The sequence below is a fragment of the Coregonus clupeaformis genome, chromosome 10 (genome assembly GCF_020615455.1).
Source record: "Coregonus clupeaformis isolate EN_2021a chromosome 10, ASM2061545v1, whole genome shotgun sequence".
Lineage (NCBI taxonomy): Eukaryota > Metazoa > Chordata > Actinopteri > Salmoniformes > Salmonidae > Coregonus > Coregonus clupeaformis.
The window spans coordinates 64,339,727-64,357,066 of record NC_059201.1 but is presented as its reverse complement, the minus strand read 5'-3'; the positions used below and the strand labels follow the sequence as shown (position 1 = coordinate 64,357,066).

General features: G+C 46.3%; 2 protein-coding genes across 11 annotated transcripts in view; both read right to left on the bottom strand.

Annotated features, from left to right (window-relative positions):
• The window catches only part of LOC121574679 (protein unc-80 homolog), a 59,634-nt gene extending 48,554 nt beyond the window's left edge, over positions 1 to 11,080 (bottom strand). Inside the window, exons 1-7 of the mRNA XM_045223341.1 lie at positions 10,846 to 11,080; positions 10,125 to 10,173; positions 9,430 to 9,586; positions 8,457 to 8,809; positions 8,105 to 8,228; positions 7,708 to 7,772; positions 7,362 to 7,507 (exon numbers count right to left, since the gene is read on the bottom strand). Of these exons, the coding sequence (XP_045079276.1) occupies positions 7,362 to 7,507; positions 7,708 to 7,772; positions 8,105 to 8,228; positions 8,457 to 8,809; positions 9,430 to 9,586; positions 10,125 to 10,173; positions 10,846 to 10,937 (986 nt within the window). The 5' untranslated portion in view covers positions 10,938 to 11,080. The remainder of the gene's footprint in view (positions 1 to 7,361; positions 7,508 to 7,707; positions 7,773 to 8,104; positions 8,229 to 8,456; positions 8,810 to 9,429; positions 9,587 to 10,124; positions 10,174 to 10,845) is intronic.
• Positions 11,081 to 14,720: 3,640 nt separating this feature from the next.
• The window catches only part of LOC121575663 (microtubule-associated protein 2), an 87,397-nt gene continuing 84,777 nt past the window's right edge, over positions 14,721 to 17,340 (bottom strand). For all 10 annotated transcript variants that reach the window (XM_045223183.1, XM_045223182.1, XM_045223186.1 and 7 more), the window contains 3 exons: positions 16,220 to 16,301; positions 15,389 to 15,501; positions 14,721 to 15,090 (listed from right to left, as the gene is read on the bottom strand). In XM_045223183.1, the coding sequence (XP_045079118.1) occupies positions 14,875 to 15,090; positions 15,389 to 15,501; positions 16,220 to 16,301 (411 nt within the window). In that variant the 3' untranslated portion in view covers positions 14,721 to 14,874. The remainder of the gene's footprint in view (positions 15,091 to 15,388; positions 15,502 to 16,219; positions 16,302 to 17,340) is intronic.

Sequence of the window (17,340 nt, the reverse complement as noted above, 5' to 3'; positions counted from 1 at the left end):
CCTCTGGCATTTCGGGCAAATGCCAGATGGGCCTCAAGGAAAAAAAATGGGCCGGTGTGTTAGAAATTACAGGGCCGATTTCTGGTCCCAGTCCGCGCCTGACGGAACCTATGATTGAATGTGATGTATTATTGAATGCACACACCATAGAGATCCTATTAAATTACTAGAGGGGATATGACATAAACCATAAAAGTTCCAAAATGGGTTGAAAATGGTAGCCATATTGGTCAGGGAGAAATCCAAACCAGTCTAATTGGAATGAATGGCAGTAGAGGCAGAATCCTGATTTTACTTATGCAGGACAATACAAGTAAGGCATGTGATATATCAGACATTGTGTAATAGAATTATTGTCAACCTCAAATATTGTCATATAATTATAAATACAGTTTATACGTGTTTTATACAAATGTTCTGTATATATTGGCTCTAAAATATATGTAAACAGACCATACATTTCTAAATGTTTCCTTTCTTGGAAAGTGCTATTATATGATACAATATCAGTACTTGTCTAAGTCCTATCATCAACAGATTTCATTGTTTGAATAAAATGTTGGCATATTGGCAGTTAATTTGAACAATTAATAGAATAATTCCTCTAAAACTGGCTGGCTAGCTAGCTAACAAACATACAGTGCAGATAAATTATTCAAATTCATTATTTTACACAATATGTTGTCACAGCACTGGCAAATCATGGTTGAACAACTCCCTGACCAAAATGGCTGACCTTTATCCCATCATAAGAAGGTTTGTGTCCATTCTAGTATTCTAATTTCTAAGGCATACTTAGGGCACGTTCGAAAATTCACTCTGGCTATCTAGTCCTATTTCAGAGCACTCTCGTCTAAGTGTGTCAGAGAACAGAATAACTGATGAATTTACGAACGGGCAACATCCGTTGAATATGACCGGTGTCAGTAAATGTCGGCAAAAAAATGTAATTACATTGTTGCCAGCAGCACAGTTACAGTCACCAACGCTCTGGATAACATGAAAACAGCCTAACCAGCTATGCTAGGGCAAGTAACATGTCTGGAAGTAGCTAGCAAGCTAGCCAACGTTAGCCAGTTAGCTTGGGTGCTTGACTTCCGTTGTGAGGCCAGAGCGCTCGGATCAACCCTACTCCTCGGCCAAGGCATCCAGTGTGCGCTCTGAACACTCCGAGAGCCAAACGCTCTGAATTTACGAACTGACAATCTCACAACGCTATGAATTTAGGAACGTACAGAGGCCACTAATCTGGCACTCCAGATTTCATTTTCGAACACACCATTGAGTGATAATGCCCAAGAAGCCGGTGTTTGGAGGATATATTGGCACGGGTGTTGTTAGGCCTGAGACGCGACCCAGTAGTTAAGTATTTTTGTTCTGTATCTATGGACGCAACCCAGTCGTTCGTTCTAAATGTTCTATTGCCATACTGGCTGGCAACGTTCTTATCCCTTGCTTGCTAGCTAAACAACTACGGCTAACTTACAGTAAGGTCAAACAGTGCAGTCAGAATAACAAAAAAGTAGCTCCATTTGCATTTGTTTAAGCTGTTTTCTAGCGACATTTATTTGGATAACTTCATAAGAAGAAGCTAATGATGCGCGATTTCGCCTGGCATATAAAATGTGCGCTCTCGTCAGGACACTTGTTCAGAGGAGCTAGTCAACAACACAGCTAACACAATCACTTCAAACTGAAGCTGGAAAGACTGCAAACTAGCTGCACTTAGTTTAGTTTGACCTGTTTTCTGTTTAAGCAATAAGGCACGAGGGGGTGTGGTATATGGCACGACGCACCGCTGAGTGCCTGGACACAGCCCTTAGCCGTTGTATATTGGCCATATAGCACAAACCCCTGAGGTGCCTTATTGGTCTTATAAACTGGTTACCAACGTAATTAGAGCGGTAAAAATAAATGTTTTGTCATACCCGTGGTATACGGTCTGTCAACCAATCAGCATTCCACCCAGTTTATAACAGCACGAGGCTAGCTAGCTAGCGGGTAGCTACTGGTAAGGATTAGCAACGCTAGAGAGCTGTTTCCAATGTTAATGTAGTGCTAGCCAACGTTTAATTTTTTGCTTAACCATGTATTAGATCGTAGGTAGGTACTTAGCTGTAGTTAGGTATTGTATTTATTATAGGTTAGTATTGTTGTTATTGTAGGTTTCCGTAGGTAATTGTAGGTTAGTATCGAAGCACGAGGCTAGCTAGCTAGCGGGTAGCTACTGGTAACGATTAGCAACGCTGGAGAGCTGTTTCCAATGTTAATGTAGTGCTAGCCAACGTTTAATTTTTTGCTTAACCATGCATTAGATCGTAGGTAGGTAGTTAGCTGTAGTTAGGTATTGTATTTATTATAGGTTAGTATTGTTGTTATTGTAGGTTTCCGTAGGTAATTGTAGGTTAGTATCGAAGCACGAGGCTAGCTAGCTAGCGGGTAGCTACTGGTAACGATTAGCAACGCTGGAGAGCTGTTTCCAATGTTAATGTAGTACTAGCCAACGTTTAATTTTTTGCTGCGTTATGCGTTATGAAAGGAACTAGACACGGACTTGAATTATCTGTTTAGTGTGCTAACACACTCTTGGCAGTTTGTTGTAACCAAGTATTGATGCTAAATTGTGTGTTAATGGATGCTAGCTTGCAAGTTAGCTACGGCGTCATAGCTAGGCATCGTGGGTTGTTGTGGGTAGTTACTGTGTCTTGGCAGTGTCCTCGGCCGTGCCGGCTGTAGCACGAAGCTAGCTAGCTAGCCGCTCTTCAAACAAAGTCAACACAGTGGCCATTGCTAGCTACCCAACACGACCAGCTAGCTGTACTGTAGTAGCTAACTACAATATACTTGTCCTAGCTAGCCAACGTCTAATCATTGCTGCGTCATGAAAGGAACTTGACACAGACACGAATGATCTGTTTAGTGTGTTATCACACTATTGGTGGTTTGTTGTGACCAAGTGTTGGTGCTAAACGGTGTGTTATTGTTATTGGATGCTAGCTTGCTAGTTAGCTATGGTGTCATAGTTGGCTAGCTGAATAAAGTGGGTTGAGTCTATTCCTTTAAACATTGAACCGCTGTGGTTCACAACAATTCTGATTTCTAAAGGCGGAAGTTGGGAGAGTTTTTGTTCGGGTGGTTCAGTGAAACAATTTTAGTTTCTGAGGTAGAAGTTTTTGGTGAGGGAGGCCCTGCTCTCTCCGCTCCCAGATGCTTAGCTCATTTCATTCCGATCTCCTCTGCATTTTTGTAGCCATTTGCTACAGCCTGTCAACTATGCCTCTGCCTATCCCTGTTCTCTCCTCTCTGCACAGGCTACACAAACGCACCACACCGCGTGGCTGCTGCCTCTCTAACCTGGTGGTCCCTGCACGCACCACCCACGTGGAGTTCCAGGTCGCAGGCAGCCTCTGGAACTGCCGTTCTGCTGCCAACAAAGCTGACTTCATCCCAGCCTATGCCAACCTCCAGTCCCTCGACTTCCTGGCGCTGACGGAAACATGGATCACCACTGAAAACACTGCTACTCCTACTGCTCTCTCCTCGTCTGACCATGTGTTCTCGCATACCCCGAGAGCATCTGGTCAGAGGGGTGGTGGTACAGGAATCCTCATCTCTCCCAAGTGGACATTCTCAATTTTCCCCTAACCCATCTGTCTATCTCCTCATTTGAATTCCATGCTGTCACAGTCACTAGCCCATTTAAGCTTAATATCCTTGTCATCTATCGCCCTCCAGGTTCCCTTGGAGAGTTCATCAATGAGCTTGACGCCTTGATAAGTTCCTTCCCTGAGGATGGCTCACCCCTCACAGTTTTGGGGGATTTCAACCTCCCTATGTCCACATTTGACTCATTTCTCTCTGCCTCCTTCTTTCCACTCCTCTCCTCTTTTGACCTCACCCTCTCACCGTCCCCCCTACTCACAAGGCAGGCAATACGCTTGACCTCATCTTCACTAGATGCTGCTCCTCTACTAATCTCACTGCAACTCCCCTCCATGTCTCCGACCACTACTTTGTTTCCTTTTCTCTCTCGCTCTCCTCCCACACTACTCACTCTGCCCCTACACAGATGGTAATGCGCCGCCGCAACCTTCGCTCTCTCTCTCCCACTACTCTCTCCTCTTCCATCCTATCATCTCTTCCCTCTGCTCAATCCTTCTCCCTCCAATCTCCTGATTCTGCCTCCTCAACCCTCCTCTCCTCCCTTTCTGCATCCTTTGACTCTCTGTGTCCCCTATCCTCCCGGCCGGCTCGGTCCTCCCCTCCAGCTCCGTGGCTTGATGACTCATTGCGAGCTCACAGAACTGAGCTCCGGGCAGCGGAGCGGAAATGGAAGAAAACTAAACTCCCTGCCGACCTGGCATCTTTTCACTCCCTCCTCTCTACATTTTCTTCATCTGTTTCTGCTGCTAAGGCCACCTTCTACCACTCTAAATTCCAAGCATCTGCCTCTAACCCTAGGAAGCTCTTTGCCACATTTTCCTCCCTCCTGAATCCTCCCCCCTCCTCTCTCTCTGTGGATGACTTCGTCAACCACTTTGAAAAGAAGGTTGACGACATCCGATCCTCGTTTGTTAAGTCTAATGACACTGCTGGTCCTGCTCACACTGCCCTACCCTATGCTTTGACTTCTTTCTCCCCTCTCTCTCCAGATAAAATCCTGCGACTTGTGACTGCAGGCCGCCCAACAACCTGCCCGCTTGACCCCATCCCCTCCTCCCTTCTCCAGACCATCTCCGGTGACCTTCTCCCCTACCTCACCTCGCTGATCAACTCATCCTTGACCGCTGGCCATGTCCCTTCCGTCTTCAAGAGAGCGAGAGTTGCTCCCCTTCTCAAAAAACCAACACTCGACCCCACTGATGTCAACAACTACAGACCAGTATCCCTTCTTTCTTTTCTTTCCAAAACTATTGAGCGTGCCGTCTTTAGCCAACTCTCTTGCTATCTCTCTCAGAATGACCTTCTTGATCCAAACCAATCAGGTTTCAGGACTGGTCATTCAACTGAGACTGCTCTTCTCTGTGTCACGGAGACTCTCCGCACTGCTAAAGCTAACTCTCTCTCCTCTGCTCTTGTCCTTCTAGACCTGTCTGCTGCCTTTGATACTGTGAACCATCAGATCCTCCTCTCCACCCTCTCCGAGCTGGGCATCTCCGGCGCGGCTCACTCCTGGATTGCGTCCTACCTGACCGGTCGCTCCTACCAAGTGGCGTGGCGAGAAGCTGTCTCCGCACCACGTGCTCTCACCACTGGTGTCCCCCAGGGCTCAGTTCTAGGCCCTCTCCTTTTCTCCCTATACACCAAGTCACTTGGCTCTGTCATATCCTCACATGGCCTTTCCTATCACTGCTACGCTGACGATACACAACTAATCTTCTCCTTTCCCCCTTCTGATAACCAGGTGGCGAATCGCATCTCTGCATGTCTGGCAGACATATCAGTATGGATGACGGATCACCACCTCAAGCTGAACCCTGGCAAGACGGAGCTGCTCTTCCTCCCGGGAAGGACTGCCCGTTCCATGATCTCGCCATCACGGTTGACAACTCCGCTGTGTCCTCCTCCCAGAGTGCGAAGAGCCTAGGCGTGACCCTGGACAACACCCTGTCGTTCTCCGCCAACATCAAGGCGGTGACCCGCTCCTGCAGGTTCATGCTCTACAACATTCGGAGAGTACGACCCTGCCTTACACAGGAAGCGGCACAGGTCCTAATCCAGGCACTTGTCATCTCCCGTCTGGACTACTGCAACTCGCTGTTGGCTGGCCTCCCTGCCTGTGCCATTAAACCCCTACAACTCATCCAGAATGCCGCAGCCCGTCTGGTGTTCAACCTTCCCAAGTTCTCTCACGTCACCCCCTCCTCCGCACACTCCACTGGCTTCCAGTTGAAGCTCGCATCCGCTACAAGACCATGGTGCTTGCCTATGGAGCAGTGAGGGGAACGGCACCTCTGTACCTTCAGGCTCTGATCAGTCCCTACACCCAAACGAGGGCATTGCGTTCATCCACCTCTGGCCTGCTGGCTCCCTTCCTCTGCGGAAGCATAGCTCCCGCTCAGCCCAGTCAAAACTGTTCGCTGCTCTGGCACCCCAATGGTGGAACAAGCTCCCTCACGACGCCAGGACAGCGGAGTCACTCACCACCTTCCGGAGACATTTGAAACCCCCACCTCTTTAAGGAATACCTGGGATAGGATAAAGTATTCCTTCTAACCCCCCCAAATTGTAAAGTGGTTATCCCACTGGCTATAGGGTGAACGCACCAATTTGTGAGTCGCTCTGGCTAAGAGCGTCTGCTAAATGACGTTAATGTGCCCTTGAGCAAGGCACTTAACCCTAATTGCTCCTGTAAGTCGCTCTGGATAAGAGCGTCTGCTAAATGACTAAAATGTAAAATGTAAAATGTTATAATGACATGTATTTGTATTTATCCATAAAAATGATGCCCGCTGATTCATGATTTCAACTGGCTGAGAAAAGCTGCCTGTCTGTCTCGTCCCGACTCCTGACCCCAACACGTTCATTACTATTGGACAGCTGGAGATCGAATTTCAATATTAAAACAATGTTGCAAATGTCAGAGAGACAGACCACATGTTTTATACAAATCTCCACTATTGAAAACCAATTGCTAGTCTATGCTTTTTACAGTGGAGATCAAGTTTATAAATTGTCTGGCTGGGCTGATGAGACAGTGGATTGCACAGTGAGATGGAACAGAGTAAATAGGCATTTGAACATCATAGCTTTAGCTGGTGGTAACTTGCGGAATAGACACCAGCTGGAATGCGGTTTTAACCAATCAGCGTCCAGGATTAGACCCGCCCGTTGTATAAACTCTTGTATTCAAGGCTCACAGTTTCACCCTAAAACTGCATTCATTTATCATTAACTGGATGCATGCCAAATCATTTCAATTCAAATCATTCTTCCTCTCCTGAAGCGGGCACTGATTGGGCACTGGGTCTGAGGATCAGGTTGGTCAGTGGGCAGATCGATGTCTATGTGCCTGCCTGATGCCCTGGGCCAAGGCACAGGGAGTTGGAGACTGGCAATGCCAGCATTAGACATGCACACACACACACACACACACACACACACACACACTGGCAGTGCCAGCATTAGATATGCACCACGTTAGTTTAGCATCATTACCCTGGGTAAAGTGTCTCGTTGGTAAGAGCAGGCAGGGAGGGAGAGACAGATCTGTTTCTGTCTGTGTCTATTTCTGTTGTCACTCATTATACTGATCATAATACACAAGGGATGGAGTGGAACCTTTGAATGAGCACTCAATGTGTGTGTGAGTGAGTGATGAGTGAGTGAGTGAGTGAGCTGCACAGTTCATAACGGCTTACTTCTTCTTGGCGATCCCTTTGTCAAGTGGAGCCTGTCGCGTTGATGGCCCACCTCTCTCCACTGAGTTGCCGCGGCGACAGCTCTGCTCTCCGGCCCCGGGGGAGGATGAATCTGAATGGGCCGTTTCACAGACCACCTGGAAACCCTGCAGACAGAGAAAACAAGAGCCTGTCAGTCAATATGCTTCTAGTCTCTGCTAATCAGATGCTCCATACACACACTGATCATACCAGGAAGGGGAAGTGTTCATAATATTAGCAGAGACCCTGTGGAAAGGGGGAAGGAGGAGAGGGGAGCTGGATGAGGGGTACAGCTGTCTCACTGCTGCCTGAGAAGAACACTCACCATGGGGCCTTGGTTTCTGGACCCACAGGGGCTGCACTGGTTGTTCACCGGGGAGTTCCTCTTGGCTGTTGACAAAACAGGTGGTGGGTTACAGAATAGAATCGAATAGAATAGAATGGAATAGAATACACTCTTAGTAAAAATGGTTCCAAAAAGGGTTATTTGACTGTCCCCATAAGAGGTCCCTTTGAAGAACCCTTTTCGGTTCCAGGAACCCTCTATGGAAAGGGCAGAAGAACCCTTATAGGGTCTAGAGTGTAGAATACAATAGAATATCACTTTTTTTATTATGGTATTTATTTTGGATTTTACTAATGTCTCATTTAAAACAGCAGAGTATAACTCAGATCATTCCATAGTCAGTACTACATGGTTTCTTTGGTGTCATCAGTCTCACCTGTAACAATGTTCCTCACAGGCTTGATGAGGGCAGAGAAGGCGGGGACGTCAGGTTGCCGGTGCTCCCACATTGGCTGCCATATGACGAGACCACTGGCCAATCGGAAAGTCAGGTCAGACTCCTAGACGACACGGCGAAAAGGGACAGAATTACATTCTAAGAGTGAGACACTAAACACTAAGTTTACACACACAAACACACACACACACACACACACAGAAACACACACACACAGACACACACAGTAGGGAACCAAAGCATTCCCCAGAGCCATGAAACACAACCGCAGCATCTACACACACACAGATCAATAGAGAATAGTCCAGCAGGAAGGATGAATCATAGGTACCTTGATGCGGTGAATGAGGGGAGCAAAGAGGAACACGAACAGCTCCACGGTGGCCATGCTCTTGTGGAAGAGCTTGGTGCGGGCGTGCTCATCCTCCTCCAGGGACCCGCTGCGGCGTGGCGCTCCTGACCCAGAACCGGTGCCTGATCCTGGGCCACCTTGGCCCCCTCTGGCTGGCGGGGAACCCTGGTTCCCCATCCCCATTGGTTGGAGGAAGGCTGAGCTGCTGCTGCCCCCTGACCAGCCATGGCCCAGGCTGGGCTCCTGGTTACAGTCCTGGGACGCCTCCAGTAGCATCCAGTGGAGGGTATGGAGCAGCTTGGTCTCCGCCACTCCCAGCTTGTCCTGGTGACCTGGGGTTAGAGTGGGGGTTAGGGGTGAGGGGTCAATGCAGGGGTGTCAAACATATGGCCTGTTCAATCCGGCCCGCTGGTGGTTTGAGCACAGAGTTTCTAAACCCAGAGGCCCAACATTGCAATACTTCCGGGAACGCTACGCGGAGCACAGAATCCATCCGCTTAATGCCTTTATTTTTAAAAAAATATGTGGAAAAACAATGTTAATGGAAATGGAAATGAATAAAACCAAACCGAAACCGTGTAGAAATGATAATGGACCTACAACTTATAGTCTCTTCACTCTGTCCAGCTAGATAACAGTCATCCAAATGAAAGCTAGACAGCCAGGGAGCATCGAGAATTCAAAAAGTGATGGATAGAGGAGTATTTTTTTTTTATGTTGTCGGTCGAGGAAATATCATCAATTTTAAATGCGGCCCTCCGGACCTCTGTGAACACCGAATGCGGCCCGCTGGGCAAAATAAGTTTGACACCCCTGGGTCAGAGGTTTGATGGGTGTGATGGGACGCGAGGGTGTGTGTGGTGGGGGGGGCTGCGTGTGTCCCCACCTATGCGTGTCTACATCCATTTGTGTGTGTGTGTGTGTGTGTGTGTGTGTGTGTGTGTGTGTTTACCCAGCTTGTTCCTGTTAGAGAGCAGGACAGCGGTGCAGTGGAGCACGTGGGGCAGGGCGGCCTGGACCAGCTCCCAGCGAGAGATGCTCTGGATGGCCTCGGACAGCACCGGGGAGAGCCCATGGAGCTTGTTCTCCACCAGCACCCGCTCAAAGGACTAGGAGAGAGACACAGTAAATGTCTCAGAGTAGGAATGCTGACCTGAGATCAGGTCCCCCTGTCCATGTAATCTTATTCATTATGATGTAAAAGGCTAAACTGATCCTAGATCAGCACTCCTACTTGGAGATGCTTCATGAATATGGGCCAGTGAGGACTCTGAGCCAGAAACTGAAGGGCCATTAAATGCCAGTGGATGTGGCCCATATGTGGCCGGAAGCAAAGCAATATGCCTTGGGGAAAGCAGCAAGCCTGAGTTATTGCCCAATTTACTATTTGGTCATACACTCTAATACGTGTTAATACAACGCATACATTCATTATAAAGATTAGTTTTAACTAGCTACAATTCATGGTAATAACAGTTTAACCAAACGGGCAAGGCACAGAATAAAATATAAAATATATAACAAACTCCAAATCCACTAAATGCAGTTGGAAAATGCTCCCCTAATTCGCAGGTGCGGTGAGGCCGTGAGAGAAGCTGAGCGATGATTCATTCTAATCATAGCTTTTGCATTATGAAAATGGCTTACCACACAAGATGCCTCATATTGTTTCCCCAACTTCGGCCGCAGAAACGCGCTGTAATCATGAAAACATTGGGGCGTGTTTAATTTTCATTACATCATTGTTTGAAAATAATATCATTAGCTACATAGGATAAATTGAATAGGTTGTGACGCAAATGTTTAAATGTTTGAGCTAGACGGCCAAACGCCTTCGTGCAAGTGGCCAGTGATATCATCAAAAACGATAAAATATGATCGCTTTTACCGCTTATAGCCTAGCCCTACCTCTAGAAATGACAGTGAACATACTGTATACAGCGGATGCATGATAAGGCAGTCACGTTCACCTTTTCCCGACCATGTCTACAGGTGTGACATCTTAGCCTGCCCACCCCCGGCCCCTCTAGAACATATTCCCCTCTAGAACATATCCCCTGTACGAGAACTAGCTGTTTTTCTCAGGGGGGTTTTCTTTCCATTTTGTTGTATGTATGGAGGCATTGAATAGCCTACAATAGCCTACCCAAATGAACTGACGCATAGCCTGATATGACAACCCTGTCAACTGGTGTATAAGGAATAAAACGATTGTTTGACACTCACATAAAAACCTTCTATACAGACGCAACACATATCTAAATGTATAGACTAAGGGAGCGAGTTAGCTTGGTTGACATATAATCTCACCCCCGTATATTGTGAGCAGCGGCAAACACCTGTTATCAATGGCTGTCACGACACTAACCTGGTCTGCCTCCATAAGAAGGTCTGGATCGGGAACGGTATACCCTTGCCGCACTCCGTGTCGGTGTCATCCAGGCTTTTCCGCTTTACCATCTTGCCGACTTGTCGTGGTCCAGACGTAGCTGGGTCCGGTCGTTCCAGGTAATGGGACGCCTCACGACATGATTCCGTTCGGCTTGTGTAAAATGGCTGCAAGTGTCGGCAGTGGTAGAGGTAACAGAGGGAGATCTATCTGCTTTCAGCACCACCTTCCGAACAGCGGCAGCGGGGAACGGCAGAGTGTGTGTGGGGGGGGGGTCTGCTCTAAAGACACACTACGACTACCAGGAAGTAAGAACATTTGTTTTCCTAACAACATAAGTATGATCGGGTCGGCTACTGGGAAGAGTAGGCTAAACGACGAGGAAAACCACCGATATAAAAGCATAATCGGTTTACAAACAACATATGCAGCACACGCATGTTGCAATATTAATCCACACCCTGCACACATATTTAATCTATCCCCATATGAATAACATCAACAGGTTGTTTAATTACCTTGAAATGAAACCCTATCGCTCTTTTGATTACATTAACATTTCATGGTATGACACGAAACTAAAGGGAAATAAAATAAGCCACAAATACCCTCTAGTGATATTCACACAATTACGATTATTGGTCTGCTGTGCAGCGCTGTGAGGTATGTAAATGACCAGAAAGTACATAATCTATTAAAAATGTTATCTCAAAAAATTACATGACAGTGTTCTGTTCTGATGGCCCAACCTTTTGGCCCTACAACATCTGTTGTTCAGATGGGCCCAAGTACATCACCTAAAATGACTCAATGAAAATCTCTCTCTCTCTCTCTCTCTCTCTCTCTCTCTCTCTCTCTCTCTCTCCCTCTCTCATGCAATCTAGCACTCACAGTCCCAATTACATAATGCAGACACATTTATGACATAATTTAAAAAAGCAGCTTGTTGTATTTGTGGAAGCTCCAGACAATGTTTCAAACTAATGTATTTAATTCATTTTATGATTTTATTCCTGTTGTTATTATTCCGAAGGAATGTTTTGTCAACAGCATTGTTTCAAACATTGGAAAGTGTGCACATCTACATGGCCTCTTTAAATACACTTACACAGGCAAAGGATTGTGGGAGGGGGAGGAAAGAGGGAAGAAGGGGTATAGAAAAACACAGAAGGGTGGAACAACATCTGGAAATTGGGGGTGGGAGGGAGGGTATCACAAATGGTGACAGATAAAAATAAGCTAGAACATTTTTATCAAACAGGTATAAGTTGAGAATGACTTCCTTTTGCTTTCACTACATCCCTTCATTACTTTAAGCCTCTTTCCCTACATAGTCTTGTCCAGACAATTTCACAGTGTACACCATAGCTGCTATTTTCATGGAATGTTTATTTAAATATAAAGCTTCAGACACTTTCTGCGTAGTTACACGAGTGACTGCAGGCCCTTAGCTCATTCAAGGTCCATGTTCTTGCTACTCTAAAAGCAGGAGAAAGGGTCATTGGAAGCAGACGTGTTAGTCTAAGGCCGGTTACAAAGCCGTTACAGACTGTGTGAACTGAATAGACTCCCTAGCTACAGTTTTCACACTCTAGATCTTTTATGTCTATAACTCTGCGCTATTCGGTCACTCACTGGCTTTTGTCACATCAGCATAATAGCGGTTGTGTCGTGAAAATCACAGAGCTACTGTATGTAAAATGATTGCTCACGTCACTAAAGCAGAAAAGCAACCCGATGACTTGTGGAAGAGGTCTATTGGATAGCTTAGCATTTTATAGCATTGTAACTTGACATGACTGCAATGTGTAGCCACAGCATGTACCAAACTAGTGCAGCCCCCAGAACATCAACACTACCATTTGCACTATTAATGAGATTAAAAAACTAAACTAAAACACATTTTGTCCAATAATTCAGCAAATGACATCATGAAGTCATATAGTCATATGACGAAAACAAAATCAATTCAAATAGAAAACATCAAATTTTCTGCAAATGAATTTAAACAAGCTCGTCTTAACAGCCATTTCTTACAGTTACAGTTCTAACGTATTGCATTGTATTGAATAGTGTTGTAGATTCATTGTTGTTCACAAACATAACAGCCTACTGTCTACTAGACACATACAGTACCTGGGATACAGTATCATATACACGGCATGATCAAACGTATGTGGACAGCTGCTCGTCAAACATCTCATTCCAAAATCATGGGCATTAATATGGAGTTGGTCCCTCATTTTCTGCTATAACAGCCTCCACTCTTCTGGGAAGGCTTTCCACTAGGTGTTGGTACATTACTGCGGGGACTTGCTTCCATTCAGCCACAAGAGCATTAGTGAGGTCGGGCACTGATGTTGGGCGATTAAGCCTGGCTCGTAGTCGGAGTTCAAATTCATCCCAAAGGTGATCGATGGGGTTGAGGTCAGGGCTCTGTGCAGACCAGTCAAGTTCTTCCACACCGATCTCAACAAACCATTTCTGTATGGACCTCGCTTTGTGCACGGGGGCATTGTCATGCTGAAACAGGAAAGGGCCTTCCCCAAACTGTTGCCACAAAGTTGGAAGCACAGAATTGTCTAGAATGTCATTGATTTATCTTCACTGGAACTAAGGGGCCTAGCCTGAACCATGAAAAACAGCCCTAGACCATTATTCCTCCTCCACCAAACTTTACAGTTGGCACTATGCATTGGGGCAGATAGTGTACTCCTGGCATCTGCCAAACCTAGATTCTTCCGTTGGACTGCCAGATGGTGAAGCGTGATTCATCAGTCCAGAAAACGCGTTTCCACTGCTCCAGAGTCCAATGGCGGCGAGCTTTACACCACTCCAGCCGACACTTGGCATTGCGCATGGTAATCTTAGACTTGTGTGCGGCTGCTCGGCCATGGAAACCCATTTCATGAAGCTCTCGACAAACAGTTATTGTGCTGACGTTGCTCCCAGAGGCAGTTTGGAACTCGATAGTGAGTGTTGCAACCGAGGAAAGACGATTTTTACGCGCTACGCGCTTCAGCACTAGGTGGTCCCGTTCTGTGAGCTTGTGTGGTCTACCACTTTGCGGCTGAGCCGTTGTTGCTCCTAGATGTTTCCACTTCACAATAACAACACTTACAGTTGACCGGGGCAGCTCTCGCAGGGCAGAAATGTGACAAACTGACTTGTTGGAAAGGTGGCATCCTATGACGGTGCCACATTGAAAGTCACTAAGCTCTTCAGTATGGGCCATTCTACTGCCAATGTTTGTCTATGGAGATTGCATGGCGGTGTGCTCGATTTTATACACCTGTCAGCAACGGGTGTGGCTGAAATAGCCGAATCCACTAACTTGAAGGGGTGTCCACATACTTTTGTATTATAGTGTACATTTAAACTCAATCACGTACACTGATTGTACAAAACATTAGGAACATTTGTATATATAGTGTATGTCGGAAATGAAACCAGGCTGGGCCGCGTAATATCCTAGGCCAAATGGAATGTCGTTGAGATCATTGCCACACAATAAGAATCACTGTAAAGTCTTAGATAACGGATGATACCCTATCAACATTATCACTGCACCTGTTTCAGTGCCTTAGCTAGCTAGCACACTGGCCATCTACAGTACTGTCCCAAAGAAAGTTCAACATGGAATGAAAAGAAGCCAAAAGAACAACACAACACACCCTAGCAGAGCTGAGCACATCCCTTAGAACAGAAAGAGGAAGAACAAACATCCTAGAGTCAGTCAAAATCCCCCTGGTGGTGGTAGTTTAAATATCATGTTTTTCTATGGAGGAGCGAGGGAGGGGAAGTGGAATGATGGAAGATGGACTCTGATACTCTGATCACAGTCGTCTGGTTTCTAATCTTGGGTGACGATGGTGAAGGGTTGTTGCAGTGGAGGGCCGACGGAGTAATGTTGAAGGGGGTTGTTAAGACCAGGGGGTCTAAGGAATCCAGGAGGTCCAGGGGTTATGAAGGACCAGGAACCAGGGCGTGATGGAGGAGACAGGGGGCTCATAAGCCTTGCTTGGCCAGGGCCATGGTGACGTCCTGGGCCAGTGTGGACAGCTGGGGGGAGTCCAGGAGGTTGAGGCTGCCAGTGGACGACACGTTGCTGAGACGGTGGGGGGATGTGCCCCCCGTGCCGCCTGGGGACAGGGTGATCACGTCTGCCCCGTGGTCCACGCGCGCCTTGGCTGTGTCACGGAACGTCAGCTTGTGGCTCTCGATCTGAGAGAGAGAGCGAGAGAGAGGAGAGGGTTAACCATGGTCCATGTGGGAATCAAACCCACAACCTTGCTGTTGCCAGCACCATGCTCTAACCCATTCAGCGATCTATGTAAACCTGGGTCGTGTCCATTAGAGCACGCAACTGAACATGTTTTAAAACATTTTGCAATGGAAAACAAAAAGGAGAGTTTCTTATTGGATAAGTCCAGGTAGTCCCTCCCTGTTTCAGTCCATTTTCTTCTGTTTGGTGCCTAATGAACATGATCCTGTACTGTCCTTTTACTGTAGACTGTCTCACCATGATTTGTCCTCCCCCGGGGGTGTGACTGGCGTTGGCCAGTGAGCCCACTTTGGCCTCGGCCTTGTCCTTGAAGTCCAGCTTCACACTCTCAATACGCACGTTACCACCCCCTGTATGAGAAGAAGAGAGGAGGAGAGAGGAGGAGAAAGGAGAAGAGAGGAGAAGAGAGGAGGAGAGAGGAGGAGAGAGGAGAAGAGAGGAGGAGAGAGGAGGAGAGAGGAGAAGAGAGGATGAGAGAGGAGGAGAAAGGAGAAGAGAGGAGGAGAGAGGAGAAGAGAGGAGGAGAGAGGAGAAGAGAGGAGGAGAGAGGAGAGAGAAGAGAGGAGGAGAAAGGAGAAGAGAGGAGGAGAGAGAAGAGAGGAGAGAGGAGAAGAGAGGAGAAGAGAGGAGAAGAGAGGAGAAGAGAGGAGGAGAGAGAAGAGAGGAGAAGAGAGGAGGAGAGAGGAGAAGAGAGGAGGAGAGAGGAGAAGAAAAGAGGAGAGAGGAGAAGAGAGAATGAGAGAGGAGAAGAGAGGAGGAGAGAGGAGAAGAGAGGAGGAGAGAGGAGAAGAGACGAGAAGTAAAGGATATGAATGAATCAATACTCATATAAACAGAAGCAATAGTTGAACTACACAGGACAAAATGCCTGTAGAAAATGGGATTAATATTCCATTGCTAATTAAACTACAGTTAGTGACTTGTCTGAGGTACAGCATAACAATTTAATGTATGAAAATGTAAGGAGAAATGTAATGTTCTATGCCCTGTTCATCCAAAAGATGGGAATAATCTCTCTATTAGATAATCACCCAATATTAATGAATCAAGTAAAAAAGTGCTGATTACCTGGCCGGTGACGGATGTTGGACATTGATCCACATTTGGAGGTGATGTGGCTCAGGTCTATCTTCTTGGTGGTGATGTGGACCTGTGAGAGGCGCACACATACACTGTCTTATGCTGCACTGTGTGCTAACTGAAGGAAGAGACTGTCACATTTTAGATCTGAAGGGCTGTAGGACCACACCTTGAAATGCTGCGAAATGTACCATACTTTACGGTATCCTATTTATCATCAATGAAAGATTATTAATAAAAAATGCATACACTTAAGGAAGAACAGAGAGTAGCACCCAACAGATTAACGACATAATCAATCTGTGAAACAAACTGCCTGAGGAATACCGATCACTACATCACCACTGTAAACCACCTCATTAAATAGAGACAGTTGGAAGAGACCAGGAGATGATTATTGATTATGGATTTTCTCCTCATAGGAAAGTTTTAGAGTAAAATGAGTAGATAGTCAACAAGTTGTCAAACTAAATCTGAATAAAGTCACAATTTACAAATCTGTGGATAAATAAAGTGAAACAATCCCCCAACATGTGACAGACAACATCACACAAGACGACACTGACATCACACAAGACGACACTGACATCACACAAGACGACACTGACATCACACAAGACGACACTGACATCACACAAGACGATAATGAACATCACACAAGATGACATTGACATCACACAAGACGACACTGACATCACACAAGACGACACTGACATCACACAAGATGACACTGACATCACACAAGATGATACTGACTTCACACAAGACGACACTGACATCACACAAGACGACACTGACATCACACAAGACGACACTGACATCACACAAGACGACACTGACATCACACAAGATGATAATGAACATCACACAAGATGACATTGACATCACACAAGACGACACTGACATCACACAAGACGACACTGACATCACACAAGACGACACTGACATCACACAAGACGACACTGACATCACACAAGATGATAATGAACATCACACAAGATGACACTGACATCACACAAGACGACACTGACATCACACAAGATGACACTGACATCACACAAGATGATACTGACATCACACAAGACGACACTGACATCACACAAGACGAC